Source organism: Convolutriloba macropyga, chromosome 11 (assembly GCF_964194025.1).
Source record: "Convolutriloba macropyga chromosome 11, txConMacr16.3, whole genome shotgun sequence".
Classification (NCBI taxonomy): domain Eukaryota; kingdom Metazoa; phylum Xenacoelomorpha; order Acoela; family Convolutidae; genus Convolutriloba; species Convolutriloba macropyga.
The window spans coordinates 15,877,819-15,890,013 of record NC_134478.1 but is presented as its reverse complement, the minus strand read 5'-3'; the positions used below and the strand labels follow the sequence as shown (position 1 = coordinate 15,890,013).

At 34.3% G+C, this 12,195-nt stretch overlaps 1 protein-coding gene across 1 annotated transcript; it reads left to right on the top strand.

Annotated features, from left to right (window-relative positions):
- The first annotated feature begins 224 nt into the window (after nt 1–224).
- Nucleotides 225–3,445, top strand: LOC142349243 (uncharacterized). Its single transcript, XM_075400677.1, has 2 exons — nt 225–2,095; nt 2,452–3,445. The coding sequence occupies exons 1-2, from the start codon at nt 1,708–1,710 to the stop codon at nt 3,261–3,263; spliced, it is 1,200 nt and encodes a 399-aa protein (XP_075256792.1). The 5' UTR covers nt 225–1,707; the 3' UTR covers nt 3,264–3,445.
- The last annotated feature ends 8,750 nt before the right edge of the window (nt 3,446–12,195 follow it).

The window sequence follows — 12,195 nt, the reverse complement described above, 5'->3', positions numbered from 1 at the left end:
TCTAACGAAGATTGAGGAGCCACCTTATCTAAATGATACAGTCCTTTTACCTTAGCTCAAGCAGCAAAATAAAATTGCAACAACGCTAGTAGACAGTCTTCACATTTTTTTCAGTAATTTCTTTTGCCTGAAGATCCGACGTTTGAGGTTGTTTTACAATTTAATGAGCTACTTTTTCGAAGGTTTCGAAACTTCCAGTCAACAGGTTCAGAGATCCAAAAGGCTCAACTCAATTTAAAATTTCCCTAAATTACAGAAATGACCTTTGCTGCAATTGCCGGTTAATAAACTTGAAACAGGTGACCGTACCATATTTTCATTCTGTAAGTTATAGTGATTATGAGAGGAGATTAATCAACAGGTCTGGTCATGACCAAGTCGTTAGTGGTGGTAATAAAGCGAAGAGGCTAGCGGTAGAGGCTGTCTTGAGTTTGAAGCAAGTTATGAATTGGTCATAAGTTACAAGAGGAGCACAAAACAAACACAATCTGGAGAGAAAGGGGTTTTATCTTTGGAGAATGCAAGTTGGTGGTGAATTGGCCAAACATTGTAACAACAGATCAATAGAATCAATTAAGAGCCGCCAAAGGAAGTGAGACCGAATTGTACTTGTCATTTAAACACCTTATCAAGTTGATTATCATAATTAACTATCAAATCATAAACTAGTTATTAGCTAGTTAATAACAAACATCCAAAGAGCTATCTCAACAATGCCGCCAATCGAGAGCTAACATTCGAATCTGAGATTGAAACGTTGTTACAACTTTTAAAGCCAGATCAAATTTGACTTGGATGCTAAATGAGCATTAAACCAACAAATAGTTGGGGAGATTGACCCGATTTAACAAGAGGCATAGCTGTGGCAAGACACACAAATCAAACTGACATCAATCACCCTCATTCCAACGACACATCCGGCCAATGTTAATTAATGATGTTTGAACTAGAGCCGGGCTCTTGAAAGGAGATATGTTGGACCCTAAACAAACATACACCTCTGTACCCTTTAATTATAGCCACTTACTTGATCTGTTTGTCACCTTTATTGTCATTTATCAATATTTCGATAGCACATAATTATCTCTATTCCAAATATACTTACACTTCTCAATGTTACTGAACAAATTCATCTTAATTGTGCTACCTACAATCTCATTGGCTAAAGCCAGGCAGCCAATCACAATAGAGCAAATGTGCCTGATGAAGCTGGAATAATTCGCGTAGTACCTGACACAGAGAGAGTATTGAATTATTATTATTATTAACTGTTGTGTGGCACTCTAACAGCAATCCAATTGAAATTGTACATTAATTTTTAACAGCTACTTGCCACAATTTAAAGTCCGTCAGATCACTTTCATTTTCTCAATTTTCCACCTCACAAACAGACAACTGACTCCAATAACATAAACGATCGTCCATTTTCACAATTCAACAATCTTACTACAAATCACTTTCACTCAAACAATCAAACAATAACTTTGCTCTTTTATTCCACCTTTGCAAAAAATATTTCACATTTAATAGTTAAAAATAACTAACCTTAATTCACATTCGTGAAACAATTCAAAAACCAATTAGCAAAAATATTTATTTTTGCTCGTTTCCAATTTCACTACTTGGTAGATCATCCATAGTTTATTAACAAAAAATTCCTTCATTGCATCAAAACTCAAAATTTCTTTCTTCGATCCAACCTCAAAAATGAGTCTTAGTCCGACAAACTCAACAGATGGAAAAGATACGGACCACGTCAAGCGACCTATGAACGCATTCATGGTTTGGAGCCGAGGAAAGAGGAGACAAATGGCCCAGGACAACCCCAAAATGCACAACTCAGAAATCTCAAAACGACTTGGCGCCGAGTGGAAACTCCTCTCAGACTCCGAGAAGCGTCCGTTCATTGACGAGGCAAAACGACTCAGAGCTCTGCACATGAAGGAACACCCAGACTATAAGTACAGGCCGAGAAGGAAACCCAAGTCATTTCTGAAGAAGGACAGATACGGGTTCCCCATGCCATACATCGCCAGTTTCAATGACCCTCTCTCCACTGCCAGAGGACTATTTGCAAATCCTGCCGCCACTGCCGGTGTGTACCATTTTATTAAAATTTGAACCTAAAACTTTGAAATCTTGAGTTTAATAAACAAAAAAATGAATTGATGATCCAATGACGAAGAATAAGGGCCTTCAAAAACATGAAACTGAAACAATGAAAAGAAGCGAAAAAAAAACTGCAACTCTACAGTAAAGTTAAATCCAAAAACCATTGTGATGAGCAAAGTAATCACGAAGAGTACAAATAACAATTACTTTCCACAAGTTCTTTGCAGCGTTCGAAATCTCATTGAATGCCGTTTTTGATTGACTACTCAAGAAGCTAACCGGCTTGATATTTTGTCCGAAATCTAGAGGAATGCACTAAACGAAATATTTTCGTTTCAGGTATGTTTGGAGGTCTCAACCCACAGGCTGCCAGTTTCTTAAAACCCGCTGGAATGCCAGGTGGAAACAGTCCTGCCGGAGGCAACAACTGGTTCACCAACCCCATGAACTTCTTCGCTGCAAACAGTGCACCCGCTACCGCATCTCTCGCTGCCGCGGCCCAATTTTCACCCTTCTCCGGAATTGTTCCAGACCCAGCTCTCATAGCTTCCAAGTTGGACGCAGTCAACGCAAGTATGAACTCAAATCTTCAACATCAGCATCAACAATCCCAGCAAAACTTGTTCAACTCTCAAAATTCAGGAATGATGAATAATACAAACACGAGCGCAGCTTCGGTCATAACAAGCATTGCAAGTGCTCAGAATGCCGCATCACTTTTGCCAGCGTTCTACGGGAACCTAATGGCCGGGCAAACAATGTACAACCCATCAAGCATGAACGGGGGTTCTGGGAACAACACCTCGGCTAACCAGATCCTACAGGGTTCCAACATGCAAAATCCAGGAAACAGACTTCAAAACACAGGATCCATAAACGGAATGCAACAACAGCAGCAACAGTCCAACATGCCAACGGGTATGCAAACTCAACAAGCAGCAAACCATAACGCAAACGTAGCAATGACATGCAATCAGAGTTCGATGTCCAATGCGAACAAACTCGGCGCAAACAACGGACTCGGACAAGTTCCCGACAACATGAACTCCGTTCTCAACATCCAGAACTCAGCAGCTGCAAATGCTCCTCAAAATACCCAACTGAAAAACCCTCTTTCATACATTTTGGCTCCAGTGCAAAGCAACCCTTAGGGAAAGAAGAGAATTAATTGCAGGGCATTTTAATTCACTCATAGCAGTATTTGTTCAAACTCAACAAAAGAAAACAATTTTTGAATAAAGTAATTATTTAATGAGCTGCATTTTGTATGGAAACAAAGTCATAATACATTTTGTATGAATATCATTATAAAGACTACCTGCTATTTTCGCAATTCTCTTTTGACCCGCAAATACCCAACTCAGTTAGCTATTAGATCCGCTTTTGATTAGTAGTTAGATTAAAAACAAACGGGAAAAGTAAGTAAGATATCGAGGGTTTAAATTTATACAAATAAAAATACAGCTTGGAAAAATTGAAAACAATTGTTGAATTAAGCAAAGCTTTCAAAAGCAAAACTGCGCTTCAAATTTAGAAATAAAAAAAACGTATGAAATAGGGATAAAACCGCTTCAGATATAAGGATAAAAGTTCACGTAAATTCAACGTTCGAAAGCAACTAGCAGTATGTCAAAAGCCCTAATAAGCTGGATACAAAATTTGCATATCTAAATTTTCCAGACATTATTAACACATAAGTTATGGAATGAATATCCAGCTACGATAACACACATTGCTCTTCTTGAATCCCAATGCTTATAAAAATATGATTGGAAGCACCATTTAACGAAAACCTCTTAAACTTTCGAAATAAAAAACTTTTATCCCATGCATGAACTAATTTACAAAATAGCCCAATACAGGAAGGAAAGATTATTTGTCTCCAACCACAGTAGATTAAAGACAATCTCAAGTATCCAAATCTGTTCCAGGTGGAGTAGCAAAATTAATGCATATAATTTATGGAATGAATATCCTGCAATGTTTACACACATCGCAGTTCTTGAATTCCAATAACTAAGAAGAATTCATCAAGAGTAATTCATCAAGAGTATTTATTAGACCCCGATGTAAACCAGAATTTAACCATTTTGACAAAAAACGGTCGATAAATTTTGAACAAAAACAGAAAATTGATAGTCAAGAACAGAAATGTCAAGGTAGACGAAAAACTTCCTGGAAACTAATTTCAACTATTTCCTGATCTATTTGCGAATATATGCACACTAGTCCGTGACCTAACCTTGACCGAAAAGTTTCAAACAATTGTTTCCGAAAATTGAACGTGCGACCATTTGAAAGAGAAATTAATCAAGAAGAAATACATGTAAAACGGACGACAATCAAAGGATAATTCGTAATTTTTGGTGATTTCCAAATTCACGCGCAAATTAATTAACCGATAACATGATATATAATTTCGTGAATTTAACCTAATGAGTGCTTGAGTAGAAAAATCAGAGGAAATGGAACAGTTGGTTAAAACAAACTCAATGTAGTAAAAAAATATTGAAGGACTGCTTTCATTAGGAATTTAATTTTTTGTTTACTCGATTCTTACGTTTAACAAAATTGAGTCAACTTATTTTAAATTTTAAGTTTTTGGATCTCAAAAAGGCCATGAATAAGAATAGCGCATACGTCAACATCATTAAATTAAACATTTCGAATACCATGGCCTGTGAGATCAACGAACATTCTGTTTTTAAAAATTAAAATACGTAAATAAATTCATCTATTTTGAAACTCGACGCCCAACAAAGTCTACAAAATATCAAAGACTTAAAAAATTTTCGATGCATTTAGAAATTTAGTAGTTTATTGGATTCAAAACTACAAACACAAAATGATTCCAATGAAATACAGAAGATTTTGAAATTAGACTTTATAACAGTTAGAAAAAACGAGAACAATCTCAGCGTTCATTATGCCAAACAAAAAATAATATCATTTTTATATATTACAAAGTTCCATTTTACGAATAAAAACAACAGACATTTCAAATAAGACATTAGCCAAGGCTCATTTCAATGTTGAAACAGAATTCCGTTTGGATTAAACCTTTTTCTAAATAAAGGTAATTAACTGAAGGTTCACCTTAACTTTTCTTTAAAATCAAAAGCACATGCACAAGAGCATGTTAGCAAGTAATCATCAAATATCATGTTAGCAATTAAATTCATATATCTATATAGACATGATAGTCGTGTAAATCGATTGTTCATGTCTAAGTGAAACATGAAGTCATGCGGGAAACATAAAAACGTCATTTGAAGGGCTGATGTACTTTCTCGCGAGCTGATAAATTATATCAATTTTGTATATCTCTGCAAAGAAAACTCAACCGAGTAGATTTGGCTTCACAAAAAAAGCGCTGCCCTAAATAAATTTAGGAGTTTTAATCAATAATTCATTAAAATGTGCATGAGTTTCAGAGCACTCATTAACATTGAATAAGGGTTTGTTCACTCAAATAAGTTTCCTTCTGCAAATCAGCAAATAATTTTTGAAAAATGAGACGCAATTAACAAGTCTTACACAATTACAAAATTAGGCAACTAAGCATAAACAAAAATCAAAACTAGGAGCCTTCTAAGCAGCATATCGCAAAAGAGAATTGGTGCTTTTACTTATTAAGTTGGCTGCAGATGGAACAAACATCAGGGACCTTATTATCGTTTCCATCAAAAGAAAAATCTGTCGACCCGTCTGGAAATTTATTTTAGAAAATGGTTTCTTAAAAATATGAACGTTCTTAAAATGATTTTCAAAGCATTCGTGTATGAATTAGCGCCTTCACAACATTTGCTCTTCCTTATTTTGATTAACCATAATAATTGAAATCTTGTACAATATCTAAACAAAATCTTTCAAAACAGTAAAAAGATCTAGTTCTTTTTTTTAAAAAAAAATATCAACAATTCAGGTTAGAACAACAAAGTTGGTACAAAGATCTATCACTTTTAAGCATATTTGATGTCTTAGACAAAAAATAACATGTTTTAGACAACTCCAAACGTAAGTAAAAACTATTTCACCCATACTGAAAGAACATAACCGACTAACGCCCTTCACACTATGAAATTATTACGTCTCCAAAACAGTTTAGAATTGCATACTTAGTCCAGTGAACCAAAGAGAACTTAATTTCCTTCGGGCGCTACCTGTTTGTCCTGGTTTTGAGGACGAAAAGTCAAAAGGGTCAGACAAAAAATCGCATAAAAGACCACATGACTAATATGACTACTACAATTTCGTTTGAGAGCAATTAATTACCTAAAACATGTCGATCAATAACACTTTCTTTGGTCAATACATGATGCACGCACAATAGTAAAATTTTCTTTATTAAAAATTTAAATTAACACTTTGAAGAAAGACAACTATATTCAGCCAGAAGTGAAGTGCACTTAATAGAGACCTACTCGCTGCAAGGAATGCTAGTATATCTATCCGCGTAAAGTTTCAGAAAATCATACCATATTTGATCTCTTCTGAACAATTTTAGGAAAATTCTTAAAACCTTCGAAAAATTGGGAAATCAGCAAAGCAAAAATACAAAATAAAGCTCAAACGGCAATCATGACTGCTGCGTCTTTCAAAATCAAAATCGCAAAAAGAACTTTAACTTCAAAATTTGACTGCCAATTGGAACAACTTTTCTTGGCATTTATTATCGTGTCCATGAAGAATAAATTGTAAAAAGTTTTAAAAAATTTGGGTCAGAAAATCTGAATGATCGTTAACTGATTACTTTAGATCAGCCAGATGACCAAGTATTATCATCAAAATCTTCTCGGGACTTCACCTTTCTGGTGACTCCCTGTTTGAGTCACTATTTTAATCTGAAGAAAGATTAGGATTCATTTTAATGTAACCTCTAATCGCTTTGATAGCTCCACTGAATCTCCGCGTCAATTTCATTTAAAAGTCTCTGATGAAGCAAATGAACATTAAATATTGATTTATATATAACGGGGATCAATTTATTCAAAATTATGAAATAAGATTATTGAAGGGACGTTTTACTTCTAACAAAATAGTTCCAAGATTCACCAAAACTTGTTTCCTAAGCTCCACTGCACCTGAATGAGGTCCAGTGTAAAAAAGAAGGCTCGCACGACACAGCTTTGAATAGAATATTCCAATCAATTTCTATTATAAATGGCGTCAAATTACCTCAATGGGAAGACTAATTCAGCCATATTATTAAAATTTTCTGTCAAAGCCAGCAGAAAAATAACGTCTTTACTTAAACCTAAATAGTGCCAGAAATACAAAACGAATTAGTTAATTTAAAAATTTCAAAAAACTGAACAGAGCTCACTATCAAGCAGACAAAACTATTCACTACACAGCATATGGCATAGCTTGAAAATTCTCACTTTTATTAAAAAGAGATGAACACGTTATTAGCAAAGTTTAAGCCCTGTTTTCCTCTTATGAAATTCGACAAAAATTTTTTGGCACTCCATTAAGTGCTCGTAGAGCTTTTCAATGATACTACTCTTATTTCTCTACACAGACGCTCGTCAGTTGATCGCTCATCAAAAGTGAACAAAAATCTGAAGTTGAAACGAAAATGAGAGCTCATTTTATATGTTCAGTAGTTGTTAAGAAACTAACGTAGTATTCTATAGCAGAAAAACCTTTTCAACCTCCTCTGCTAATTTAGTTGTTTACAACAAAAAGATCGTTAATGTGCGTTTGCACATGATGTTCCGACCCGAGCTCATCTACATTTTTGACTTAATTGTCAACCAAATGAAGAGATAAAATAGATTTCTAAAAAAATCGTTACCAACCTAACTACTAATTGAATTACATAATGTCATGCCTCATTACAGCGCTCACGAGATCTGTCATTAAAAAGACTACGAGAAAAAGCAAACAAAAAACAAGCAAAAGCAAAAAAATTCATTTTGCTCTTCCTGCCAGCAAAATGAATTTTGAATATCTAAATTTAAAAGCACCTCGTAAGAACGTTGAAATGCAATCGGAAAAAAACCTTAATTTCACAAAAAATATACAGCAGATGGAAATTTTCCTTTATGAGATAAGGTAACAAGTCGACAAAAATGAGAAACGATGAGGCAAAATTCGAAAATCAACCAACATTTTTTAAACCAAATAATTTCTTAAGTCTTAAAAATCAATAGCTTTTAAAATAATTTTTAATAAATTTACTAAATAATAATGATGAAACCAATACGACCTGTCTTTGGTAAGACTAAGCCATAGGAACGGACTAAAGATGCAGCAACACCAAAAACTACAAACAATTTGCGAAAACACAAACTTCTGAAGCCAGTAAAATCATTAGCTATTATCTGAATATGTACTTTTCTTTCAATTTTAATCTAAAATAATTCAGCTAAAACATTGAAAAGTTGAATAAACTCATTTGCACCACATTTTTACACCATTTGGAGCTGTTATCACGCGAAAGTGCTAGAAAAAGAGAAAGAAACACAAATACACCACTCAAACTTTTACGAGAGCGCATATTGTCCGACAAACAAAACATTAGTTACAACATATTAACAAACATACTAATTTATAAAATACAAGGAATTATATGGAACCTCGCAATCATGAGAATAAGTTACAAATTTGCAAAGAGAACAACAAAAACTGAAAAAAAAACGAAAAATCCTTAAAAATCTTTAAAATGTAAATCATAAACTTTAAAACTATTCGCTATTAACTGACTGCTTCAGGTAACATCATTAATTCAATCTACAATTAAAAGCTTATGAGACCGGTCATCATTTTACGGCAACAAAGAAAACAGGCAAAATTGAGCGAGAGAAGTGTCGAAGCCACTAAAAAATGAACTTTTCAGTAAAAAATTTTATAGTTTCAATATTTCACCAGCAATGACATTTTTCTTTTTGTAACAATTTGACTTCAAAAATCAACAAATATAAACAAATTAAGACATTAAGTTTTTTAGAAAACCAGTAATATGGACATTAAAATCAATAGCTTTCAACGGAAGCCAATCAGTACGCTAAGTTTTGCAACGATGGGACAACAAGGATGTCTTTTAATTATAAAACCTGAATGAGACGTTACAATAAGTCATTGACTATGAAAACAACAAATACAGGCAAAAACCAAAAATTCTGTAGAAAAATGCGAGAAGAAAGTGTCGCAGCCATTCAAACAATAAGCTTTTCTTTGAAAGCTTTATCTATGATCAATTGAACGTCTTCTCTAAGCCAATGGGAGCTATCAATATTGGGATAATGTAATAAGATTTCCACAGGAGTCAAATAAAGGAAAATATCATTAAGTTCTTTCTTTGTAATCTTGTTGCATCGAAGTCATAAAACCAATAGTTAGAAGATAAAACCACTAACTAGATTAATCTTGGTTTCAGTAGAGAAGCAGAATTTGATTGAAGTACAAAGTAAAGGGGTCCAGTCATTGCCGAGACGTTCTAACGGTTCACGAAAATAGGTTTAAGATAAGTAGTTTCAAATTATAATTTTTTAACTTCTAACAGCTATTAAACTCAATAACTTTCAACAGAAGTCAATAAATACGCTAAGTTACGCCTCAATAGGAGGACAATGATGTTTTCATGCAGTTGTAATCTATAAGACATCACAATAAGTCGTATGACTATGAAAACAACAAATACAGGTAGACACCAAAAATAAAAAAAAAGTGCAAGAAAGCGTCGAAGACATTTAAACTAAAACATTTCATCCGAGAACTTTATCTAAGTACATTTAAGAGTAGTTTCCTGCTTAAGCCAAAAAGCAAACTTTGATCCATCCGATCATTTTATGCATTCCATTTCCAACACCAAAAATGGTCTCAAATTATATTTTGACGATTTGAGTAGAAATAAAGCAATATTACGCAACGATAGAATCAACTTTCTGGAAAGCTATTATAGAGTTGGTAGTTCCACAGCAACATATTCCCCCAAAATAATATATGACAATTATGTTCTTCGTGGTCTGTCCAGAAAAACATAGATGCGAGCTTGCAATTTACTACGTAAAAATTCTCCAACTACTTTTTTCTGAATGGAGTAATGTCAAAAAGGCAAGACAGCTTGTGCCTCTGCAGATATTGTGATTAAACTATTTCAACAGTAGACAACATTTGCATCCTATCAATGAATAGAAAGAATGTATAATCATTGAGTTGCCAGTTAGAGCTCATTTTAATCTTTAAACTTTATTATCTGAACTTATGAAACTTGTCCTAAATTTTATTTTAATTTTGTCAAAAATGTGATAAAATTTATAAGACTCAGCTACTGCTTCTCATGGCGCAAAGTTGAATCAAGCATACGTGTCTTCTGTATCTTCGCAACAAATCGAGAACAGCAGCAAATTGCCTCCTGATATTGCCATCTGAATATGATTGGTCACAATATTTGAACTTAATTTCTGTGAACCAAATGAGCAGAGGAAGCTGAAAAATTGCGTCCAAACTTTCTGGTATAGAATACTACGTTTCAGCCAAGTTCCGTAACAAACACTGAACAAAATGCGCTCTCCTTTATGCTTCAACGCCGAATTCGTATTTTTTCAAGAGATCTCCTCGTGAACGATATTGTCTCTGTAGAGAAATAAAAGTGGTATCACTGAAAAGCTCATCAAGCATTGCATGGAGCGGAAAAACTTCTATGAAAAATTTTACACTGGTTTCATAAAAAGTATAGACGGGGGTGCTTCCGAAATGGCTAAACTTATTTCATTAAACTAAACTGTTTGCAAATTTCTCCGAAAAAACCCTAGGCCTGAAACTAGGTTTCTAATAAATACCTTTGAGACACTTGCCCTTAGGCTTTCAAAAAAAAGTTCCGTCTAAATGGGTCAAGATACAATGAAGACTAGGATTTAAATTAGATTTCAATATGAGCAATTGCTAGCCCCTTCAATTAAAGTTAGCACAAGCCACTTTGAGACTGATGCTACACACGCGAATGGACAAAACTTAATAACGCCAATGGACAAAAAACACGCTTCACTAAGAGAAGAAAGACGTCACACATGCAATTCAGTAAAAACTGCATGAATGCATAAACAAATAGGATATTCGAAGTGGTTGTACCAAAAATCTTTAGTAAAAAGCAGGACGAAACCCGAAATAAAATCCAAGGAATGGAATGAATAACTAAATACTCCCCGACCTGAAAAGCAGATCAATTTAACATTACGAGCCACATAGGCGAAATAGTGAACAAATTTATACGAAAGCAAAAACAATAGCGAGATAAAATTTATATTCCTTTAGGATCAGCGTATTGAACACTAAGAACATCAACCACAATAAGACAAGAAAAGAAAACCTGGCAGGCAGAAGTTTTCTGGCAAAACAGTAAATATAGAAAATAGCAAAAAAAAACATTATATTTGCTAGAGCATCTTAGTATCAACGGTTAATTATCTTCAAAACCAGAAAACTTAAAATCTACTCATGAACATAGATGTTCAAAAATTTTTCACGCCCCTGAAAAACTCACTTTGCTAATTCAGTGTTATCAAAATCGATATTCTATGTGACTTCTCATGTGTGAACTAAACATGAGAAAAAATGTGAACAAATCATCACAATGTGATTTCACAATTTGAAATCAAGCAGGAATTGGGATAGAGAAAAGCGTATTTTCAGTCAGCCGTTTTATCCAGAGAGACTTCACTTATATAACACCAAAGACCACAAATAGCTATCAAAATTTCTTCCCGCTAGGGTGAAACGATGTATTTTTAGTTCCGTTCCTCAAATCAGTTGGAACCTAAATCATACCTCAACCTCGGGACTTTAACGCAACACTTAGGCGTGAGCGCCCTCGTGTCAGGGCATTAAGTCCCTCGGGCCGCTAACATTTATTTCTAATATATAAAAATACTTTTCGCAACCAGAGTTGTCAACCAAAAACATTACCACACGGTTGTAATTGCCCTGTCGCAGTTATCCAACAACTAGGCTTCTCATCGGAGTTTGCCCTCTTCTCGATTCTCAATGGCAATCCCAAATGTCTGAATATAAATATTTTTTTAATCAAGGTAGTAAAACATCGAGGCAGCCCAATTTAGTCAATTTGTTTGAGATCAA

Excerpts from the sequence above, each read along its gene's own strand:
- LOC142349243 (XM_075400677.1), top strand. The coding sequence starts at position 1,708 with ATGAGTCTTAGTCCGACAAACTCAACAGATGGAAAAGATACGGACCAC. Across the intron at positions 2,096-2,451 it reads AAATCCTGCCGCCACTGCCG|GTATGTTTGGAGGTCTCAAC; the intron begins GTGTGTACCATT and ends TTTTCGTTTCAG.